General features: G+C 41.1%; 1 protein-coding gene and 1 pseudogene across 2 annotated transcripts in view; both read left to right on the top strand.

The window, feature by feature from the left end:
• CATSPERE (catsper channel auxiliary subunit epsilon) overlaps window positions 1-14,545 on the top strand; it is a gene marked incomplete at its 3' end in the record, with an annotated part of 242,258 nt that extends 227,713 nt beyond the window's left edge. The window contains exons 21-22 of the mRNA XM_079916436.1: window positions 7,687-7,740; window positions 14,392-14,545. Coding sequence (XP_079772562.1) covers window positions 7,687-7,740; window positions 14,392-14,545 — 208 coding nt within the window. The remainder of the gene's footprint in view (window positions 1-7,686; window positions 7,741-14,391) is intronic.
• A 9,687-nt stretch (window positions 14,546-24,232) lies between these two features.
• Window positions 24,233-24,940, top strand: LOC307192147 (hepatoma-derived growth factor-related protein 3-like; annotated as a pseudogene). Its single transcript has one exon. The product of its transcript is annotated as a hepatoma-derived growth factor-related protein 3-like (transcript).
• The last annotated feature ends 107 nt before the right edge of the window (window positions 24,941-25,047 follow it).

The following is a 25,047-nucleotide window of genomic DNA, read 5'->3' as shown; positions in this document are numbered from 1 at the left end:
TGCTGGGAAAACTGGATAGTTACATGTAAAATAATGAAATTAGAACATTCTCTAACACCATACACAAAAATAAACCCAAAATAGATTAAAGAACTAAATGTAAGACTGGATACCGTAAAACTCCCAGAAGAAAACAGGAAGGGAGATTGGTTCAAGATGCCAGAGTAAAAGGACGTGCTCTCACTCCCTCTTGCAAGAGCACCGGAATCACAACTAACTGCTGAACAATCATCAACAGGAAGACACTGGAACTCACCAGAAAAGATATCCTACATCCAAAGACAAAGGAGAAGCCACAATGAGATGGTAGGAGGGGGTGCAATCACAATACAATAAAATCCCATAACTGCTGGGTGGGTGACTCACAAACTGGAGAACATTCATATCACAGAAGTCCACCCACTGGAGTGAAGGTTCTGAGGCCCACGTCAGGCTTCCCAACCTGGGGGTTCCGGCAACAGGAGGAGGAATTCCTGGAGACCCAGACTTTGAAGTCTAGCGGGATTTGATTGCAGGACTTTGACAGGACTGGGAGAAACAGAGACTCCACTCTTGGAGGGCACACACAGAGCAGTGTGCATATCAGGACCCAGGGAAGGAGCAGTGACCCCATAGGAGACTGAGCCAGACCACCTGCTAGTGTTGGATGGTCTCCTGAATAGGTAGGGTGGTGGCTGTGTCTCACCATGAGGACAAGGACACTGGCAGCAGAAGTTCTGGGAAGTACTCCTTGGAGTGAGCCCTTCCAGATCCACCATTAGCCCCACCAAAGAGCCCGGATAAGCTCCAGTGTTGGGTTGCCTCAGGGCTAACAACCAACAGGGAGGGAACCCAGCCCCACCCATCAGCAGACAAGCAGATTAAAGTTTTACTGAGCTCTGCCCACCAGAGCAACATGCAGCTCTACCCACCACCAGTCCCTTCCATCAGGAAACTTGCACAAACCTCTTAGATAGCCTCATCCACCAGAGTGCAGACAGCAGAAGCAAGGAGAACTAGAATCCGGCAGCCCATGGAACAAAAACCACATTCACAGAAAGATAGACAAGATGAAAAGGCAGAGGGCTATGTATCAGATGAAGGAACAAGATAAAACCCCAGAAAAACAACTAAATGAAGTGGAGATAGGCAACCTTCCAGAAAAAAAATTCAGAATAATGAGAGTGAAGATGATCCAGGACCTCGGAAAAAGAATGGAGGCAAAGATCGAGAAGATGCAAGAAATGTTTAACAAAGACCTAGAAGAATTAAAGAACAAACAAACAGAGATGAACAACACAATAACTGAAATGAAAAATACACTACAAGGAATCAATAGCAGAATAACTGAGGCAGAAGAACGGATAAGTGACCTGGAAGACAGAATGGTGGAATTCACTGCTGCAGAACAGAATAAAGAAAAAAGAATGAAAAGAAATGAAGACAGCTTAAGAGACATCTGGGACATTAAACGCAACAACATTCGCATTATAGGGGTCCCAGAAGGAGAAGAGAGAGAGAAAGGACCTGAGAAAATATTTGAAGTGATTATAGTCGAAAACTTCCCTAACATGGGAAAGGAAATAGCCACCCAAGTCCAGGAAGTGCAGAGAGTCCAATACAGGATAAACCCAGGAGAAACACCCCAAGGCACATAGTAATCAAATTGGCAAAAATTAAAGACAAAGAAAAATTATTGAAAGCAGCAAGGGAAAAACGACAAATAACATACAAGGGCACTCCCATACGGTTAGCGGATTTCTCGGCAGAAACTCTACAAACCAGAAGGGGGTGGCATGACATATTTAAAGTGATGAAAAGGAAGAACCTACAACCAAGATTACTCTACCCGGCAAGGATCTCATTCAGATTTGATGGAGAAATCAAAAGTTTTACAGACAAGCAAAAGCTAAGAGAATTCAGCAACACCAAACAAACTCTACAAAAAAATGCTAAAGGAACTTCTCTAAGTGAGAAACACAAGAGAAGATAAGGGCCTACAAAAACAAACCCAAAACAATTAAGAAAATTGTCATAGGAACATACATATCGATAATTACCTTAAACGTGAATGGATTACATGCTCCAACCAAAAACACAGGTTTGCTGAATGGATACAAAAACAAAACCCATACATATGCTGTCTACAAGAGACCCACTTCAGACCTAGGGACACATACAGACTGAAAGTGAGGGGATGGAAAAAGATATTCCATGCCAATGGAAATCAAAAGAAAGCTGGAGTAGCAATTCTCATATCAGACAAAATAGACTTTAAAATAAAGACTATTACAGGAGACATAGAAGGACACTACATAATGATCAAGGGATCAATCCAAAAAGAAGATATAACAATTGTAATTATTTATGCACCCAAAAAAGGAGCACCTCAATACATAAGGCAAATGCTAACAGCCGTAAAAGGGGAAATCGATAGTAACACAAATATAGTAGGGGAATTTAGCACCCCACTTTCACCAATGGACAGATCATCCAAAATGAAAATAAATCAGGAAACACAAGCTTTAAACCAAACATTAAACAGGATGAACTTAACTGACATTTATAGGACATTCCATCCCAAAATAACAGAATACACTGTCTTCTTAAGTGCGCACAGAACATTCTCCAGGATAGATCACACCTTGGCACACAAATCAAGCCTCAGTAAATTTAAGAAAATTGAAATCATATCAAGCATCTTTTCTGACGACAGCGCCATGAGATTAGAAATCAATTACAGGGAAAAAATGTAAAAAAAAACAAAAACATGGAGGCTAAACAATAGGTTACTAAAAAGCCAAGAGATCACTGGAGAAATCAAAGAAATCAAAAACTACCTGGAGACAAATGACAATGATCACGTCATGATCCAAAACCTATGGGATGCAGGTTCCTTTACACCTAAAGGAACTAGAGAAAGAAGAACAAATAAAACCCAAAGTCAGCAGAAGGAAAGAGATCATAAAGATCAGAGCAAAAATAAATGAAATAGAAACAAAGAAAACAATAGGAAAGATCCATAAAACTAAAAGCTGGTTCTTTGAGAAGATAAGCAAAATTGATAAACCATTAGCCAGACTCATCAAGAAAAAGAGGGAGAGAACTCAAATCAATAAAATTAGACATGAAAAAGGAGAAGTTACAACAGACACCGCAGAAATACAAAGCATCGTAAGAGACTACTACAAGCAACTCTATGCCAATAAAATGGACAACCTGGAAGAAACGGACAAATTCTTAGAAAGGTATAACCTTCCAAGACTGAACCAGGAGGAAATAGAAAATATGAACAGACCAATCACAAGTAATGAAATTGAAACTGTGATTAAAAATCTTCCAACAGGGCATCCCTGGTGGCGCAGTGGTTGAGAGTCCGCCTGCCGATGCAGGGGACACGGGTTCGTGCCCCGGTCCAGGAAGATCCCGCATGCCACAGAGCGGCTAGGCCCACGACCCATGGCTACTGAGCCTGCGTATCTGGAGCCTGTGCACCACAACAGCAGAGGTCACAACAGTGAGAGGCCCGCGTACCATTAAAAAAAAAAAAAAAAAAAGATACTACAAAAAAAATTACAGACCAATATCACTGATGAATATAAATGCAAAAATCCTCAACAAAATACTAGCAAACAGAATCCAATAACACATTAAAAGGATCATACACCATGATCGTGTGGGATTTATCCCAGGGATGCAAAGATTCTTCAATATTCATAAATCAATCAATGTGATACACCATATTAACAAATTGAAGAAGAAAAACCATATGATCATCTCAATAGATGCAGAAAAAGCTTTTGACAAAATTCAACACCCATTTATGATAAAAACTCTCCAGAAGGTGGGCATAGAGGGAACCTACCTCAACATAATAAAGGCCATATATGACAAACCCACAGCAAACATCATTCTCAATGGTGAAAAACTGAAAGCATTTCCTCTAAGATCTGGAACAAGGCAAGGATGTCCACTCTCACTACTATTATTCAATATTGTTTAGGAAGTCCTAGCCATGGCAGTCAGAGAAGAAAAAGAAATAAAAGGAATACAAATTGGAAAAGAAGTAAAACTGTCACTGTTTGCAGATGACATGATACTATACATAGAGAATCCTAAAAATGCCACCAGAAAACCACTAGAGCTAATCAATGAATTTGGTAAAGTAGCAGGATACAAAATTAATGCACAGAAATCTCTTGCATTCTTATACACTAATGATGAAAAATCTGAAAGAGAAATTAAGGAAACACTCGCATTTACCATTGTAACAAAAAAATAAAATACCTAGGAATAAACCGACCTAGGGAGACAAAAGACCTATATGCAGAAAACTGTAAGACACTGATGAAAGAAATTAAAGATGATACAAACAGATGGAGAGATATACCATGTTCTTGGATTGGAAAAATCAATATTGTGAAAATGACTATACTACCCAAAGCAATCTACAGATTCAATGCAATCTCTATCAAATTACCAGTGGCATTTTTTACAGAACTAGAACAAAAAATCTTAAAATTTGTGTGAGACACAAACGACCCCGAATAGCCAAAGCAGTCTTGAGGGAAGAAAACCGAGCTGGAGGAATCAGACTCCCTGACTTCCGACTATACTACAAAGTGACAGTAATCAAGACAATATGGTACTGGCACAAAAACAGAAATATAGATCAATGGAACAGGATAGAAAGCCCAGAGATAAACCCACACACCTATGGTCAACTAATCTATGACAAAGGAGGCAAGGATATACAATAGAGAAAAGACAGTCTCTTCAATAAGTGGTGCTGGGAAAACTGGACATCTACATGTAAAAGAATGAAATTAGAACACTCCCTAACACCATACACAAAAATAAACTCAAAATAGATTAAAGACCTAAATGTAAGACAAGATACTATAAAACTCTTAGAGGAAAACATAGGAAGAACACTCTTTGACATAAATCACAGCAAGATCTTTTTTGATCCACCTCCTAAAGTAATGGAAATAAAAACAAAAATAAACAAATGGGACCTAATGAAATGTACAAGCTTTTGCAAAGCAAAGGTAACTACAAACAAGACAAAAAGACAACCCTCAGAATGGGAGAAAATATTTGCAAATGAATCAATGGACAAAGGATTAATCTCCAAAATATATAAACAGATCATGCAGCTCAATATTAAAAAAACAAACAACCCAATCAAAAAATGTTAAAAAAGAATAACCAAAGACCTAAATAGACACTTCTCCAAAGAAGACATACAGATGGCCAAGAGGCACATGAAAAGCTGCTCAGCATCACTAATTATTAGAGAAATGCAAATCAAAACTACAATGAGGTATCACCTCACACCAGTTAGAATGGGTATCATCAGAAAATCTACAAACAACAAATGCTGGAGAGGGTGTGGAGAAAAGGGGACCCTCTTGCAATGTTGGTGGGAATGTAAATTGATACAGCCACTATGGAGAACAGTATGGAGGTTCCTTAAAAAATTAAAAATAGAATTACCATATGACCCAGCAATCCCACTACTGGACATATACCTAGAGAAAACCATAATTCAAAAAGACACATGCACCCCAATGTTCATTGCCACACTATGTACAATAGCCAGGTCATGCAAACAACCTAATGTCCATCAACAGAAGAATGGATAAAGAAGATGTGGTACATATATACAATAGAATATTACTCAGCCATAAAAAGGAACAAAATTAGGCCATTTGTAGAGATGTGGATGCATCTAGAGACTGTCATACAGAGTGAAGAAAGTCAGAAAGAGAAAAACAAATATCGTATATTAACACATATATGTGGAACCTAGAAAAATGGTACAGATCAACGGTTTGCAGGGCAGAAATTGAGACACAGATGTAGAGAACAAACATATGGACACGAAGGGGGGAAAGCCACGGTGGGGGGGGGGGTGGGATGAACTGGGAGATTGGGATTGACATGTATACACTAATGTGTATAAAATGGATAACTAATAAGAACCTGCTATATAAAAATAAAATAAAATTCAAAAAAAAAGAAAACATAGGCAGAACACTCTTTGACATAAATCACAGCAATATGTTCTTGGATCATCTCCTAGAATAATAGAAATAAAAACAAAAATAAGCAAATAGGGCCTAATTAAACTTAAAAGCTTTTGCATAGCAAAAGAAACCATAGACGAAATGAAAAGACAACTTACAGACTGGGAGAAAATACCTGCAAACAATGCTACCAACAAGGCATTAATTTCCAAAGTATACAAACAGCTCATATAGTTCAATATCAAAAAACAACCCAATCAAAAAATGAGCAGAAGATCTCAATAGACATTTCTCCAACGAAGACATACAGATGGTGAATAAGCATGTGAAAAAAATGTTCAACATCACTAATTATCAGAGAAATGCGAATCAAAACTACACTGATGTATCACCTCACACTGGTTAGAATGGCCATCATCAAAAAGTCTACAAATAACAATGCTGGAGAGGGTGTGGAGAAAAGGGAACGCTCTTGCACTGTTGGTGGGAATGTAAATTGGTAGAGCCACTATGGAGAACAGTATGGAGGTTTCTTTAAAAACTAAAAATAGAGTTACCATATGATCAAGGGATCCCACTCGGGGGCATATCTGGAGAAAACTGTAATTTGGAAAGACACATGTGCCCTAATCGCACTGCAGCACTATTTAAAATAGCCAAGACATGGAAGCAACTTAAATGTTTATTGACAGATGAATGGATAAAGATATTATATCCATTTGCAGCAACATGGATGGACCTAGAGATTATCATACTAAGTGAAGTAAGCCAGACAGAGAAAGAAAAATATCATATTGATACCACTTATATGTGGAATCAAAAAAAAAGGAAAGAAAGAAAAGATAAATATGAACATATTTACAACATAGAAATAGACTCATAGACATAGAAAACAAATTTATGGTTACCAAAGGGGAAAGAGCCAGGAGGGATAAATTAAGAGGTTGGGATTAGCATATACAGACAACTATATACAAAATAGATAACCAACAACCAACCTATAGTTTAGCACAAGGAACTATACTAGATATTTTATAATAACCTATAAGGGAAAAGAATCTGAAAAAGAATAGATATATGTATAACTGAATCACTTTGTTTTACACTGAAATTAACACAACCTTGAAAATCAGCTATACTGTACTTCAAGTTTAAAAAAAGACTCAAAAAAAAAGCTAATGAAATTAGTGAAATTGTCCACTTAACGGAACAAAATTCTTAGCAAGTCTTCTTTGATGTCAGTCTACCAACCATGATTTTGCAGTGAAATTATCAGCAGAACAAAGAAGGGAGTATATATTTAAATATAGTAATTTTCTTAATTATAAAGGCCTTTGACTTATAAATATATCAAATTCTTCATAGACTAACCAACTTGATAGTTTGTCATATAGATGTGATTTAAATGAAATTACATAATTCATCATTAATAACTCTCATTCCTTACTCTATAGTGGAGATTTTTCTCTGTAAAATGGGAGGTAATGCTCCGTTTGATAAAAAATTTCTTTTAGTAATAATAAAATTATTAACTATCTTGAAAGAAAAAATAAAAAAGAAAATGACACCTTAACTAAGATTATACATGATTTGGTTGTTACCATAGAGATGTGCAGGGAGTCTTGTAATACACTGTATTTAATTTAATCTTTAATATTATTTTTCTAATTTGCAGTTTCTGTAACCTCACCACTATATTTGCAATAGAGACCTTTGGAGTGATTCCCAGGTAACAACTGGTGCCTGATCAGTCTTTAATGAGGGAAGTTGTAAAGGATACGGTGGCAGCTAAAAAGGAAACAGATGTCTCCCCTATCTTCCTGGGACACTAATACTTCTGTCCTACATGTGACATCCTAAAAATTGTATGTATCTACTAAACCAGGGATACAGCAAGTAGGAATTCCTGAAAATTGTTGCTGCATTTGGGTCGCCTTTTGTTCATCCCCCTCAACAGCCATTGTCTTCCCAATCAAAAGCGTCTTTCAACTCCACCTAAGGGCAGATGGTAGACTGCAGCAGTGGGGACAGGGAGAGGACAGTGGCTGTGCCCCAATGACCCTGAGTCAGCCCTTGACCACTGGCCATCATTCCAATACATACAGGAAACAGGTAGTAAAGGCATTTCCCTGGACTCAGCTTTAGTTTCCTTGGAGAGAGCAAGTGAAAAGTCTTAATACAAATGTTGGGATGGCAGATGACTCTGCTTCTCTGTGCTGTGTTTTTATTTTGTTTTTTGTTTTGGAAAATGTTAAACAAGAGTGGACCACAAACACTTAACTTACTTATGGCCCTACTTTAAATATTACTGACTCCTCAATTTTTTATGCTAATCGGAGGTTAATGGTGTGAATAATCTGCAAATGAGATAAGTCATGCCTGGTTTCTAGGAAACTTTAGGAAACATGCATAGCCTTTCTGCAGCAACTTCTCTTTCTCATTAGATTTGTATGTTTGATTTAGATGAATATTAAGAACATACATCCACTCAAGTAACCACCAACAGAAGGGGGAGTTGGTGAGTTAGGGAGGAGAGGAGGGAGTAAAGGGGCATCTCACCTATTTGCCCCAGCTCACCTCCCAGTAGCTGGATTTTTCTTTTTAAACATGCAACTTATTTATTTATTTATTTTTTTGGCTGCGTTGAGTCTTCATTGCTGCACGCAGGTTTTTCTCTAGTTGCGGCATGAGGGGGGCTACTCTTCATGTGGTGCACAGGCTTCTCATTGCAGTGGCTTCTCTTGTTGTGGAGCACAGGCTCTAGGTGCACAGGCTTCAGTAGTTGTGGCACGCAGGCTCAGTAGTTGTGGCTCGCGGGCTCTAGGACCTTCCCAGCTTGTTAATTCAACTACGCCTGCTACAATTCTTCTTCATCCTCGTTGGGACCTCCACCTCTACTTTCAGTCTCTCCTTTTTTACCTCCTATTTCCTTACATTTCAAACAAAGTCTATTATTTCAAATAACATTTTCTAGTATTCCTTTACCTTTCTGGAATTTGGCACTCCCTCTGGCAAGCCCCTAACTACCTTCTTTCTTTGTGATTATATCTGAGCAGCCCCGTAAAGAAAGTTACACAACAGGGCAAATTGATCACCAACTTCAAATACATCGCCAACACTACCCGGAAATCCTACTTTCTTCCTCTGGTCAACCAGTGTTTCCACTTTCCATAACAACTGCTTCAGACCTTATCTAATTAGTTTGCTCCTTGGACCTCCTTTCCTTAACAATCATCAAATGAACTTTTTTTTCACCTGTACAGAGAAATTAGAAGCTATCAGACAGGAAATTAGAAGCCATCAGACCTTTATTTCTGATTCCAAACATATAAACCAACTAATATCTAAACCCATTCTCTCCTCTTTCTATCCTTCTACATCCTCTTTAAATATAATTCTTCTACCTATGCCTTGAACCCTATTCCTTCCCACTTTCTAAGGAAAATTCCAAATCAATTATTCCTTCTCTCTTCTATATATTCAACTTTCCCTCACAACTAGATCCTTCCAATAGGCTTTTTTTTTTTTTTTTTTTTTTTTTTTGCGGAACGCGGGCCTCTCACTGCTGTGGCCTCTCCCGTTGCGGAGCACAGGCTCCGGACGCGCAGGCTCAGCGGCCATGGCTCACGGGCCCAGCTGCTCGGTGGCATGTGGAATCCTCCCGGACCGGGGCACGAACCCGTGTCCCCTGCATCGGCAGGTGGACTCTCAACCACTGCGCCACCAGGGAAGCCCCCAATAGGCTTTTAATCACCCTCAAGTTTTTTAAGCAAATAAAACAACAACAACTATATCCCCCTTCTAGCCACCACCTTTTTGCAAGATCAACTCCTTAAAAGGCTTGTTTACTCTCATACTCCTCATTTCCCTATATTCCATCCCTATTTTGCTAATCCATCCAGCCTGCTTTCTCTGTCATACCTTCACCGTTACTTCTCATTAGAATAGCTTTGACCTGCACTAAATCTGTGTGGTACTTTCTTATATATTCTGTCTCTCTGTTGAAATTCTCACTTTTCATGCATTGTTCTCCTGACTTCACTGAGCATCTTTATGACCATTATTTTGAACTCTATTAGGTCAATTACTTATCTCCATTTCATTAAGGTCTGTTTCTGAAGTTTTATCTTGTTCTTTTGTTTGGAATGTATTTCTCTGTTTCTTCATTTTCCTAGATTTTCTGTGTTGGTTTCTATGCAATAGATAAAAGAGCCACTTCTCCCAGATGGAACTTAGTGTTCAGCCCAGCCCTAGCTGTCGTTTGTCTTTTAAACCGTTGTGATTGTCCAAGCTGCCTTCTTAGTTCTTAGTGTCTCCCAGTAGTTGAGGGTGTACCAACACCTGTTAGTGTCCCAAAGAGGAGGATCTCAGTCAGAACCTAGATGCAGCCCCGCTGGAAGCTGGACCCTCAAGCAGCAGCTTTTAAAGTATGCATGTAGGCCTCTTTCAGAGAAAGACCAGAAGATTACCTTTCTCTCTCTTCCCTCTGTGCTGAACGCTAAGGGAATAGCCAGTTAAGAACAGTTGTTATAGTCCTGTGGGACTATAACAGGTGTGCTCAGGTGTGTCCCCCTCAGCAGCAGCTGTAGAAACTGGAGCATCAGAAGTATGCACAACATCATTTCAGGGAGATACCAGTGACCTGGAGAGAGCCAGAAGGAGAGCGCAAAGATGGCATCTGCCAGCTTCCCAGTCTCTGCAGAAGATTGCAGTTGGCCCCTAGATTTGTGTTATATTAGGAGACTAAACCTCAGATTTCAGCTTTTTACGCGCAGGCTCAGCGGCCATGGCTCACGGGCCCAGCCGCTCCGCAGCATGTGGGATCTTCCCGGATCGGGGCACGAACCCGTGTCCCCTGCATCGGCAGGCGGACTCTCAACAACTGCGCCACCAGGGAAGCCCTCAGCTTTTAAGATAAGCAACTAGGTCTCTTTCATGGAAAGATGGGAGATGGGCATTTCAGTCTGCTGGCTCTGTGCTGAGCGGGGAGTGAGAGAGGGGGTTAGCCACCAGGAGTCCTCAGGATCCCATTTGTTTGCTACAGCCTTGTGGGTCTCATGGAGGAAAGCCTAGCTGGCTTTCAGAGCCAAACACCTGTTTGGGGGTCCCATCCCTCAGGTGGAAGTTTTAAAAGTTGGGGTACTGGGTATTGGATCCAAACTCCGTAGGGAGAAGCTAGGATTTGTGAGTTCCCTCGTCATTGTATGTTGCTCTGCTGGGGCTGGGAGTTTGGGTGAGATTGTGCCTCAGTCTCTCCTACTCGTTTTTATGTGAGTGGGTTTTTCTCATTCACCCAATGTGTAAGAGTTGCTCAGCTAGTTTCTGGATTTCTTTCAGAGGGAGTTGTTCTATATGTAGCTGTAGGATAGGTGTGTCCATGGAAGGAGGTCAGTTCAGGAGGCTCCTTGGTCACCATCTTGAGCTGCAACTGGCCTACACTAAGTCTGACAGATAGTTTTCAGTCCACATTTTATTTGAGCTTCCATTAGTGTTGACTTTCCCTTTGGCTGCCATATTGCTCTATAGGTTTTCCTAGCCTTCTGTAGCCATTCTCTCTCTCTCTCTAGTGAAGACAGCCTCAACGTATATCACCAGCCATTAAATGTTGACGTTCCTTAGGGCTCAGTCCTGGTTTTCTAGCTGCTCATTCTGGCAAGTTCATCCATACCCATGATTTCAGTTAATATCTATAAACACACAACTCCCAAATCATATCTCTAGCCCAGTCCAGGGCCATATATCCCACTCTCTACTTAACCTCTTCTCTTAGATATCTCAAAGACTGGTCAAACTGGACATGGCCAAAAATGAACTCATGATCTTACCACCCATTCCCTTACCCCATTATTCGTACCACTGTAAAACTAACTTATCAAGGTAATTGCATTCAGCCCTATGAATTGTCATTGCACAGCTCAAGCAGAATTCATTCACATAGGCTGTAATGTGAAGGGTGCCCTCTGGAGTTGAAAAATATGGCGACCCTATTTTCCAATGTTCCCTCACTCAGGAAATAGCACATCAAACTGTACAAGCCAAACACCTAACAGTCAAAAATGAAAAACAAAAACCTAGGGATCACATTCATTTCTTTCTCTCTCTCTCTCCTCTAGCTCATCCAGTCACTGCCTCCCATTCATTTAACCTCTTAAATTGCCCTTAAATGAATCCACTTCACCAAACCCATCACCACCACACCACTTTAATCCAAGTTACCATTATCTCTGATCCGAATTACTGCAATAGACTCATAATGCTAATTTTAGTAGCTTAAAACCCTTAAGTTTCTTTCCTTAAAATGGGAACTTCTTAACATGGCCTACAAGACCTTTTCTGCTCTAGCCCCTACCTATGTCTCCAGTCTCATCTTGCATCATATTCCCCTCATTTTCTCAGCTCCAGACCTATCAACCTTCTTTCAATCCCCAGTCTTCTCCATGCTCTGTCCCATAGCAGGAGCTTTGCACATGCTATTTTCTCTATCTGGAATCTCTTCCTTCCCCTCTTTACCTACTTAACTTTACCAACTCCACTTCTACTTAATTCTTCAAATTTTAGAATAATTTTCTTTTCCCCATGGGGTCATTTCTTGGCCAATTCACCAGGCTAAATCCTGCTATAGTAAGCTTTCATTGCATTGTATACCTCTCCTACTTAGTTTTTATCACAAGTTCAATTTTATATTTATTTTCTCATTATCTGATTAATGATTATGTCCCCACTAAAATGTAAGCTCTCTAAGGATGAAGACCATATCTATTTTTACTCATTATTGTTTTCCCAGCACCTAGCACAGTACTTGGCATATATCAGAGGGTTTATTAAGTTAGTTAATTAATTTCTAAGAAGGAAATGATTCACTAGAGCTAGATTAAGCTTGTATTCACAGAGGAGGAAGGTCAGACTAATGAGACTGGGGAACTGGGGAAAGTGTAATACTGCAAACAAATAAATATGTTTAAAAGGGAGCTAAAAACTAAAGTCAAGTACCAAGACACCAAATAAAAAACAGCACAGTGTTTGGCTTAAGAAATAAACCTACTCTGATGGGAGGAACATGAGGTGAAGAGACAGATGTCTGGATCCCAGCTGAAAGTAGTATCTCATAAGTGTACACACACACACATACCTGGTTGACCCTCACGTACCTCAAATTTGATATGTCCAAAAGTAAACCAACCGTATTCACACATACCCTCTAAAGTGTCCTTCCCTGTGAATTTCCTATGTCAGTGAATGGTGCTACCATCCTCAGAGTTACCTCATCCCCAAATTTAGGAGACATCCTTTATTCTAACGTATTTCTCAAACCCCACATCTTAACAATCACCAAGATCAATCCAATCTAACTTCTAAATATATCTTAGATCTATCCATTTCTCCCCATTTCTACAACCAGTAATTAATTAAAACTCTCACCATATTTGGTTATTACAAAAACCTCATAACTGGTTTTCTCCCTCCACACTCATGCGTCCCATTCATACGTTCTTCACACTACAATCAGAATCATCCTTCTAAAATGAGAATGTTATATCACATGTCTGAAACTCCCTCTTGCCCTTAGGCTAAAATTCATACCCTGTAGCTTGATGAAAGCTGTCTTTCTCACCTTGAACAACCTATGATTCCTCATCTCTAACCACTGAGCCCACCACCTAAATTCTAATCACATTAAACTAGTTTTAGCTCCAGAATGTCTGGGGCTGATCTTAAAGTTTTCTCGTGCTTCCACATCTTTGCAAATGCATCTCCCTTTGCCTAAAATGTTATGCCCACTTTAGTCTTCTCCACTCCCAGACATTTCTATCTAACTCATACTAATACTCCTAATCCTAGTCATATCTAGCTAACTCTTACTTTATACTCAGTTCAAAAGTCAACTCCAGGGCTTCCCTGGTGGCGCAGTGGTTGAGGGTCCGCCTGCCGATTCAGGGGACGCGGGTTCGTGCCCCGGTCCGGGAAGATCCCACATGCCGCGGAGCAGCTGGGCCCGTGAGCCATGGCCGCTGAGCCTGCGCGTCCGAAGCCTGTGCTTTGCGACGGGAGAGACCACAGGAGTAAGAGGTCCGCGTACCACAAAAAAAAAAAAAAAAAGTCAACTCCACTGGAAGTTCTTCCTGATGCCTGGCTCCCATAGAACTTTATACTTCCTTCCTTCTCTCATTATACTGATCAATCAATGTCTATCTTCCTCCCTGGTCAGCCTCAAACACTAAGAGGTAAACATTTTGAGGGTAGACAAGATGTCTTATAAATCTTATTAGTTATTAACAGAGAACAGTGGCATAGCAGCTAACTGTTCAAAAATTATTTGACTAAAAGTATTAACAACCAAAGTGAACAATGACTTCTAATGACTTTTCTTTTCTTATTTCAGTCCAAGTGCTTACATGGTTGCAGCTTTCCTCTTTCTCCTGATGCTACTGTTCTGCAGTATTCTTGTTCTGAGCTACTTTCACTATTTGAGGATTTATAGAGAATATATTTATGAACCACTGCACAAATCTGAAAGAAAACAAAAGAATAATTAGAAAAATGAAAGTTTATTTACTATGAATATATGTATGTAGAAAGAGTGTGTATATATACTCATATTGAGAGTGTGTGTGTTAGACCAAGAAATACTAAGTATAAGCTCATAGTAAGTATCATCAAATTCAAAATCTCAAATATGTTCTTAAATTACCCAAAATAGAAATATTTTAATATAATATGTATGTTATTAAATTAATGCTTAATGTGTTCACTTTTATCTTAAGGTAGTCTGTATACTCTTACATGGCTTTAAACAAAAATTTAAAAGTTTAAAAACCACCCAAGTTTGTCTATTACAATCCTTCCTAAGAATGAAAGTAAATTTTTGAAAGTATTTTTAAATGTGTCAAATATTATTTTGCACAAAACTTTTCATATGAACCTTATATGGCTGTAGTTAATTTATGTATAAAAGACTTAATAAATATGTGAATTTAAATAGTCTGTTAAAGATATTTCAGAAGTTTTTCTAATGGTAGATTCACATATGAGATATAACTTATCATATTGAAAATAGGAGGCTAATACTCTGTCTTAATTTTAAGTTTTCAGATTTGGTTTTGATGTTCAAAATAAGCTGCTTAACTTGTCCAAATGTGACCACAGCTTTCTAAGCAATTAGTATTTGAACAATCAGGATCCACCTAGAGGAGAAGCAGCAGGAGATTTTGTGTGTGTGTTTGTGTGTCTGTGTGTGTATAAAGAGATTTATTTAAAAGAATTGGCTTATGGGGAGGAAAAGCCGGAGATACATGGTGTGCTGAGCTTTAGCTGTGCTGGGCCCAGCCAGGGCGGTGGTATCCTAGTTCATGTTCTTCACTCCCTCATTGAACTTTATTTAATTTCATAAATTGGCTCCTTTCCCTTCACCAAAAAAGAAAAAAAGAAGAAGAAGAAGAATTGGCTTATGTGATTGTGGAGGCTGGGTAAACAAGTCTGAAATCCACAACACAGCCATAAAGGATGAAAGATCAGGGCTTCCCTGGTGGCGCAGTGGTTGAGAGTCCGCCTGCCGATGCAGGGGACACGGGTTCATACCGCGGTCCGCGAAGATCCCACATGCCGCGGAGCGGCTGGGCCCGTGAGCCATGGCCGCTGAGCCTGCGCGTCCGGAGCCTGTGCTCCGCAACGGGAGAGGCCACAACAGTGAGAGGCCCACATACCGCAAAAAAAAAAACCTATTGTCCACAAGTAGAACTTCTCACTTTACTAAGATCAGGAACAAAACAGGGATACCTGCTATGCATCACTGTTTTGAAGGTTCTGACATTACAAGAGGAAAATAGAATAACCATTATAAATGCTAGGGGAAAGGAGATAAAATACTCTCTTTCAATAATAAGATTATATGCCTAGGAAACCCAAAATTAGGAACAAGAATTATTAGAATAAGAGCATTTGATGCCTCAATATAAGACAAATATTTAAAATTTAAAACTTTTTCTCTATAATATTTATATGACAGTTTAACAGCAATAGAAATAATAAAAAACAATCTATTTATTGTAGTGACAAATTACATAGAATTAAATTTAATATGAAAGGTGTATGCCATACATGAAAAACATCTTTAAAATCTTTATTGAAAGAGGTGAAACAAGATCTGATAGAAATATTTGATGGAAAAAAGAAAGAAAATGACCCAATATAAAATGAGCAAAAAATACAGTCATTTCACAGAAGAACATACCCAAATAGCCAATAAACATATTAAAAACAACTTTTTTTTAGGGTTTACTATGTGCCAGAAATTGTTCTAATAATTTATCTAATCCTCTTCAACAACACTATGCAATTGGAACTATTATTATCCCATTATAGAGATGAGGAAACTGGCACAGAGAGGGTAAATAATTTTTCTAAGGTCACACAGCTGGTAGGTGAAGTATCAGTCAGACCGGCTCCAAAATCAGGTGCTTATCCACTGAGGATGCTCAACCACACCAGCAGTCAGAAAGATACAAACCAAAGTTACAATGAAGCTACCTTTCTCACCTGTTGGCAAAAACTCAGAAGGGTAATACTCTTGGGAAGGAATAAGAATCAGGGATGAGAAAAAAATTATCTTGCATTTTTGAAGGAAACGTGAATTTTTAAAGATTTTTTGGAAAGCAATCTGGCAAGATTGATTAAAATTTGAAATATGCATTCTCTTGGACCCAGAAATCCCACTCTTGGGAATTAGGAGTCTATCCATGAGATGGGAGGACCAATGCATACATAATATTCAAATAGTTTTATATACATATAATAATTATATATAACTATTATATACATATATGTGTGTGTATAGATAGATAGATAGTGTGACAGAACTCTAGAAGGAGAATTAATGTCTATCAGTAGGTGAATGGTTGAATAAATGATTGGTCATTAACCATACAGATCAGTCTGTATTAGTTGATTTAAAAGATTTTCCACAAGGTTTTGTTAAATGAGAAAAACAAGCTGCAAGGAAGTATTTTTAGTATGATTCCATTATATAAACAAAACAAAAGCTCTGTGTATGAGAACACAGAGAAAAGTATGGAATGTATCGTGTAGCATTTTGGGTACATCACGTGCATGTGTGCATGTGTATGTCTGTACACTGCAGGAGGGGGAGAGGGTATGTGGCAAGAGATGTAGAGAGGGAAGGATATAAACAAAACCCTCAAAACTGGGGAATAAGGAAACAATAGAAAAATAGCAGGGAATTCCAGTGGTTAGGACTCTGCGCCTTCACTGCCGAGGGTCTGGGTTGGATCCCTGGTCAGGGAACTAGGATCCCGCAAGCCGCTTGGCATGGCCAAAAAGCAAAAGACAGAAGAAAAAAGGATTATTTAAAAAAAAAAAGAACAGCATATTAATTATTCTCTTTATGTAAAACGATGTGTCTGTGCATAATGACAAATAAAAGGGTGATCGTCACCAAACTTAAAATGATGTAGTTCCAGGTGATATTTGCTTTCTTACTGTTGTTTCTCACCGCACTGAACTTATACTACTTAATTAATCATCCTGAGGAAAACTCTTCTCACTTTGAACAAAAGACTGAGAATTTAAGCAGTGGAGACAGCAAGTGTAAACAACTCTTTCGAGGAGTTCCTTTTTTTCTATAAGAAGCAAAGAAATGGAGGGCAACTGGAGGCAGAGGTGAGGGCAGGAAGGTGCTATTGAGAGTTAACAGGAATAATCCAGTGACTTGGGAAAATTGATGATCCAGGAGAGAAAGGGGTAACTGCTGGATCAAAATCTTTGAGTAGGCAAGATAAAATGTGATTCAGCGCTGAAATTGAACATTTCACCCACTGTTATAGGAGGGAAGCCAGAGTTCGTGTGTGTTGATGTAGGTAGACTGGTGAAGATGAGTGGTTTGTGGCAGCCATGAGGATGCTCCTTGCAGGCCTCCTACTGCAGGAGTGTAATTGACCCAGGGCATCAGCTGCTGCCCCCTGAAATCCACCACCACATTTGCACCAAGGCCACACCTCCAACCCACCCTCAAGTCACTCCCTCTTCGGTGACTGAGTGTGGTGGGGATACTTAAGCAGCCTGGATCCTAGGTAAACACAAGACTCCTGCCAGCCTGCCTCAAGGACTCCTGAAGGCTTTACCAAACCTCCTTCATATTGCATGGCAGTTGAGGGCACCTCCACCTGATCTCTCTCTCTCTCTTTGACTCCGCCTACCTTCCACAATGTCCTATTTCCTTTCAGACAAGCATTTACCTAATAAAACTATTGCACACTTAATCCAATGTTGGTGACTGTTCCCAGAGGACCTGGAGTAACACCAGGGGTAATGTGAGTGGTCTGAGAAAACAGGAAGTGGGAGAGGATGTAAGACTGGCTCAGCCAGGACCCAGCAGGCAAAGAGGGCACCATCCTGAAGGGCATGCAAGGCACCAACCGTTCCTGGCTCAAGGTGGTAGTTTATTTGCTAAAGATTTTATTGGCAGTGACCTGGGGAAATGTCCTGATGGAGGGGAGTGTTATGCAGGTACAATGGAGCAAACATTTGAAAACCATGGGGCTAACGAAGACAGTGAAGGTTGCTGGTTACTGCTAAGTGTATATACATAGACACACATATAAATGAAACATATGTAATATATATAATTGACATACAACATTGTGTAAGTTTAAGGTATACATGAATTGATTTGATACATTTATCTGTTACAATATGATTACCACCATGGTGTTAGGTAACACTTCTATCATGTCACATAATTGTCATTTCTTTTTTTTTTTTTTGCGGTACGTGGGCCTCTCACTGTTGCGGCATCTCCCGTTGTGGAGCACAGGCTCCGGACACGCAGGCTCAGCGGCCATGGCTCACGGGCCCAGCCGCTCCGCGGCACGTGGGATCTTCCCGGACCGGGGCACGAACCCGTGTCCCCTGCATCAGCAGGCGGACTCTCAACCACTGCACCACCAGGGAAGCCCCTGTCATTTCTTTTTTGTGCTGGGAACAATTAAGATCTATTCTCTTAGCAACTTTGAAGTTTATAATACAGAATTGTTGACTAAAATCACTATGCTGTGCATTAGCTCTTCAAGATTTATTCACCTACTAGTTGCAAGTTTGTAGCCTTCAACATCTCCCTAATTCTCCCACACACACCCCACACCCCCAGTATCTAGTAGCCACCATTCTACTCTGTTTTTAGGAGTTAGGCTTTCTTTTTTTTTTTTTAACTCTTTTTTAGATTCCATATATAAGTGATATCATACAGTATTTGTCTGGTTTATTTCACGTAGCATAATACCCTCAAGTTTCATCCATGTCATCTCAAATGTCTGAATTTCCTTGTTTCTCGTGGGTGAATAATATTCATATCTACGTCTCTCTATATATATACATATAGATATCTCACATCTTTTTTATCCATTCATCTGTTGACAGACACTTAGGTTGTTTCCATATCTTGGTTATTGTGAATAATCATAATCTGCAATAAACATGAGAGTGCATGTATCTCTTCGAAATCCCGTTTTCGTTTCCTTTGAATATATACTCAGAAATAGAATTGCTGGATCATATGGCAGCTCTATTTTTAATTTTTTGAGGAAACTCCATACTGTTTTCCATAGCAGCTGAACCAATTTAAATTCCTGCCAACAGAGTACAAGGGTTCCCTTACTTCCACATCCTCACCAACACTTGTTATCCCTTGACAATCTGCAGAAGGTTAGTGAAAAAAAGAACCACAGCAGTTAAAGATTGAGTGTGGGAACCAGAGTGCCTCAGTGGTAGCGTATAAAGAGATCAGCATCACCAGTAAGGGAAGGGTAGACACAATTTAACAGTAGGCTGAAGACTGGGGAATCACAGGGCTCTACGGATGTTTGTTTCGAGGCAGGTCTGTTATGCAAAGGTGGAGGCGCTGGTAGGGAAAACATGGAATTGTAAAAACTGGGACAGAGTCATCTGGATGGATGCCCCTGAATACATTGTCTCTCCACACCCACTCCACCCCACATCCACCCTCTGGGCATGCAGACATGGCCTGTCTACCTCTAGAAAGAGCTACCACTTCTGCTGGGCTGGAAGGTTCTGCAGAAGCTTCTCCCCCACAAGACAACAGGTCCCCCGCCACCTCCTCTGATGGGTTAAATCCCAGCATAATCCAGCTGGTGCTGGGCCTGATAAGGGAAGGAAGATGTACAAAAATGAACCTGCATGTACTGGCAGGAACCAGGGGAGTATGCCTGGGATTGGATTCTGAGGCCTCTTTGAAACTGGATAAGCAAGAATTTGTTGAGTTTGAGCCATTTTCTCAGGTATGGGATTTAACTAATGCCCTAGCAAAGACCCAGTGAGTCTTAGAAGCCTAGAAAAAATGCTGGCCAACTCTCTGCAAAGTAAAAAAAAAAAAAAAACACCTGGTGTCCTGGCCGTTGGTAGAGGATGGAATGAAAAGGCTCAGGGAGGCGGAGGGGCTGGAATGGAGGCATTATACAAGCCCAGAGGACCCAGCAGAGGATTATGTCCCATGAAAGGGTGCAGACGGCACACTAATCACCAAGGGCATTTTGATGAGAACACCACCAGCATCACTAAGACGTCCAGTGGTGTCTCTCCTCTGCAGCTAGGGATGACGACAGGTGAGGTGGCCACAGGGCTCATTGGGTGGATGAGGCCCTGCAGTAAGAGAGGCTTGGTAGTGGCACTTTACTTCCTGAAGCCAGGAGGCCACAGTTACCATAATGACAGGAAAGGTGCAGCTATGGGGGCTTGACCTACAGGGAGTTGTGAAGATAGAACATAGTGGTGTTAGTGGCAAAATTATCAAGCAGTCAACAAGGCTGTTGGAGGAGGAGGTTGAGGGCAGTTGTCCCTATAAAAAGTCACAATCCTTTGCTCTAGTCCCCAGACCTGAGTAGATTTTCAGATCCAGAATCTGTTACCTGAAGAGGTGGCCCGGTCCCTAGGAAGAAGGACCCTGCAACAGTGTGACAAGTCTATACCGTGACAATTCCCCCTCAGACCTATGGTCATTTACTCAGGTGACTACACTGAGGAACAGGGAATAATCAGATGTTTTGAGGGCTATTTGATGCAGGTCTGAGTTAACATTGATACCTAGAGACCCAAAGTGTCATCAAGCCCCCCCTTTAGAGTAGGGACCTATGAGGGCCAAAGTGGCTTTGGCCATGTGGGGGGTCTTTACCTCAGTCCCCGAGTGCATAATTGAAATTGATATACTTGGCAGTTGGAATGAAGCCCACACGGAGCCCCCAGTTTGTGGAGTAGGATCAATAATAGTGGGGAAAGGACAAATGAAACCTCTGAAACTGTCCCCACACACACCCCTGAGAAAGTTAGAAAATCATTATCATTTTCCAAGGAATAGCACAGATTAGTGCCACAATTAAGGACCTAAAAGATGCAGGGTTGGTGGTCTCTGTCAGATCTTCATTTAATAACCAGTCTGGCCCATGCAGAAAATGGATGAATCCTAGAGAATGACAGTAGAATACTGCAGATTTAATCAAGTAGTAGTGCCAATTGCATCCAGTATGCCAGGGGTGGAATCAGTGCTAGGGGAGGTTAATCAGGGCTCAGGTATATGGTATGCAACTACTGACTTGGAAAATGCATCCTTTTCCATCCCACAAGAAAAGAATATCAGAAACAGTTCACATTCACATGGACAACAATATTAAATTATCTGCCCATCCTATGAAATTCCCAAGGGTATATCCTCATACAGATAACCAAAATAGCAAACCAACCTCATTTCTGGTCCAATCACAGTGCCTGGGAAGCAATGCTGTTGTGGGCCCCAGGTCACATTGTACCAGTTAAGAATGAAACAGCTGTTCCAGATCAAGATGGCAGAGTAGGAAGATCCTGAGCTCACCTCCTCCCTACACACCAAAACTGCCGCTAGATATAGAACACTTATCTCTGAGAATGACCTGAAGACTAAACAGACTTTCTACAGATGAAGAATATAAAGAGAAGGCCATATCAAGACAAGCAGGAGGGGTAGAGAGGTCTAGTCAAAACCCACAACCCCACACCCACAAGAGGGAGGGATATCACAACTGCGGAGGTCCCCCTGAGGAACAATAGGTCCCAGCCCAGGGGACCTGCATCAGGAAGATGAGCCCCCATAATGTCTGGCTTTGAAAAGCAGTGGGGTTTACATCTGGGAGACCTGGAGGACTGTGGGAAACTGAGGCTCCACTCCTGAAGGGTTCGCCCTCAAACTTGTTGGCTCCAAGTCCCAGCCTAGAGGCAGCAGTTTGAAAAGCACCTGGGTCATACAAGAAGAAGATTCATTGACTAATTTTAGGATGTGTGCCAGAGGGGCAGGGATCTGGTAGAACTTTCTTTTTTTTTTTTTTTTTTCCTTAATTCTTCCATTTAGCTGACAGGCACCATTTCTGTCACTCTCAGTCAACCTAGCTAACACCATGTGCCCCACCCCTGAGGACCGGCCCCAGCCAGCCCCTCCAGAGCAGCTCCTGCCCCACTCCACCCAGCATGCAATTTCAGCCTACACCAGCACCCCTCCAAAGTGGCTCCCAGTCGTGGGAGCCAGCCCTGCCCACCACTGTGCCCAAAGCAATCACAGCCCAACCACAACATGTGGATGCATGCAGCCCACACAGGGGATGTCTCTGGAGCACCTGGCTCTGGTGACCACAGGTGTGGCACTGGCCACATAGGCCTTCTACATAAGGCTACTCTTTCAAGACTGCTCCCAGGCTTGAAACTGGGACATAACTGATATACCTAATACATAGAAACAAACACAGAATGAGACAAAGAAATATCTTCCAGATGAAAGAACAAGACAAAAACCTCCAAAAAGAACTAAACAAAAAAGAGATAAGCAATTTACCAGATAAAGAGTTTAAAGTAATAGTTATAAAGATGCTCACTGAACTTGGGAGAAGAATGGATGAATTCAGTGAGAACTTCAACATAGATAGAAAATATAAAAAAGAACAAATCAGAACTGAAGAAAAAATAACTGAAATAAAAAATACACTAGAAGGAACCAGTAGCAGATTAGAGGATGCAGAAGAACAGATCAGCAGTCTGGAAGACAGGCTAGCGGAAATTACCCAACTGAAACAGCAAAAAGAAAAAGAAACCAAAAAACTGAGAATAGTTTAAGAGACTTCTGGCACAACATCAAGTGTGCTAACATTCATATTATAGAGAACACAGGAGAAGAGAGAGTAAGGGACAGAAAACCTATTTGAAGAAATAATAGCTGAAAATTTCCCTAAACGGGTGAAGGAATCAGACGTCCAAGTCCAGGAAGCACAGAGAGTCCCAAACAAAATGAACCAAAGAGGCCACCCCCAGACATATTATAATTAAGATGTCAAAAGTTAATGAGAGAATCTTAAAAGCAGCAAGAGAAAAACAACTAGTTACATACAAGGGAAACACCAGAAGACTATCAGTTGATTTTTCAGCAGTAACTTTGCAGTTTAGAAGGGAGTAGCACAATGTATTAAAAATGCTGAAAGGAAAAAACGTATAATCTATAAGGATACTCTATCCTCAAGGTTATCATTCAGAATTGAAGGAGAGATAAAGAGTTTTCCAGAAAAGTAAAAGCTAAAGGCGTTCATCACCACTAAACTGGCCTTACAAGAAATGTTAACGGGACTTCTTTAAATGGCAAAGAAAAGGCCATAACTAGAAGTAGGAAAACAAACTTATGGTTACCAAAGGGGAGAGGGAGGGAGGGACAAATTAGTAGTATGGGATTAACAGATACTACTGTATACGTAAAATATCAATAGGTAAGCAACAAGGATTTACTATATAGCACAGGGAATTATATTCAATATCATGTTATACATGATATTGAATATAACCTGTAACGGAATATAATCTAGCAAAAACTATAACTGAGTCACTTTGCTGTACACCTGAACTAACACAATATTGTAAATCAACTATAGTTTAGCTCTGGGGGAAAGAGGGCGGCGGCGGCGGCGGCGGCGGCGGCGGCGGCGGCGGCGGCGGCGGCGGCGGCGGCGGCGGCGGCGGCGACGACGAGAGCCGAGCGGCCGGGGACTCCCCTCCCCCGCTGCAGGGTGGTGAGGCGCGGGGCTTGCTGCGACCCCCGCCCACCCCTCGCCCCAGCCGCCGCCTCGCCGTTTCCCCTGGTCCGAGCGGCCCCTAGTCCTCCCGCCCACCCGCCCGGCCGGCAAGGAGCGCGGCGCAGTCCGTTGGCCCGCGGGGGGCCGGCCTCCCGGCGTCTTCGAGGCGCCCAAGGACGACCAGGAAGCGGAGCGGCCGAGATGGCGCGTCCGCGGCCCCGCGAGTGCAAGGCGGGCGACCAGGTCTTCACCAAGGTTATAGGGCTACCAGCAGTGGCCGGCGCGGACTGAGGAGCTCCCGGAGGGAGCTGTGACGCCTCCAGCAAATAAGTATCCTATCTACTTTTTTGGCAAAGTATTTGCCAAAAATATTTGAAACTGCATTTCTAGGTCCCAAAGACCTTTTCCCTTATAAGGAATACAAAGACAAGTTTGGGAAGTCAAACAAACGGAAAGGATTTAATGAAGGATTGTGGGAGATAGAAAATAACCCAGGCGTAAAGTTTACTGGGTACCAGGCCATTCAGCAACAGAGCTCTTCAGAAACTGAGGGAGAAGGCGGGAATACTGCAGAGGCAAGCAGTGAGGAAGAACGTGAGAGAATGGAAGAAAATGGAAAAGGCAAAAGAAAGAATGAAAAAGCAGGCTCGAAACGGAAGTCATACACTTAAAAGAAATCCTCTAAACAGTACCGGAAATCTCCAAGAGATGAAGATGACAAGGACTGCAAAGAAGAAGAAAATAAAAGCAGCTCTGAGGGTGGAGATGCCGGCAATGACACAAGAAACACAACTTCAGACTTGCAAGAAAACCAGTGAAGGGACCTAACTACCGTATTGAATGCTGCATATTAAGAAAACCACACGAAGGTTATACGTTTTGTTGTCTAATATTCTTGGATTTGATATGAACCAACACATAGTCCTTGTTGTCAC

The sequence above is a fragment of the Stenella coeruleoalba genome (assembly GCF_951394435.1).
Source record: "Stenella coeruleoalba genome assembly, chromosome: 1".
Taxonomy (NCBI): Eukaryota; Metazoa; Chordata; class Mammalia; order Artiodactyla; family Delphinidae; genus Stenella; species Stenella coeruleoalba.
The sequence above is the reverse complement of the archived record's forward strand: the minus strand, read 5'-3'. Positions and strand labels throughout refer to the sequence as shown.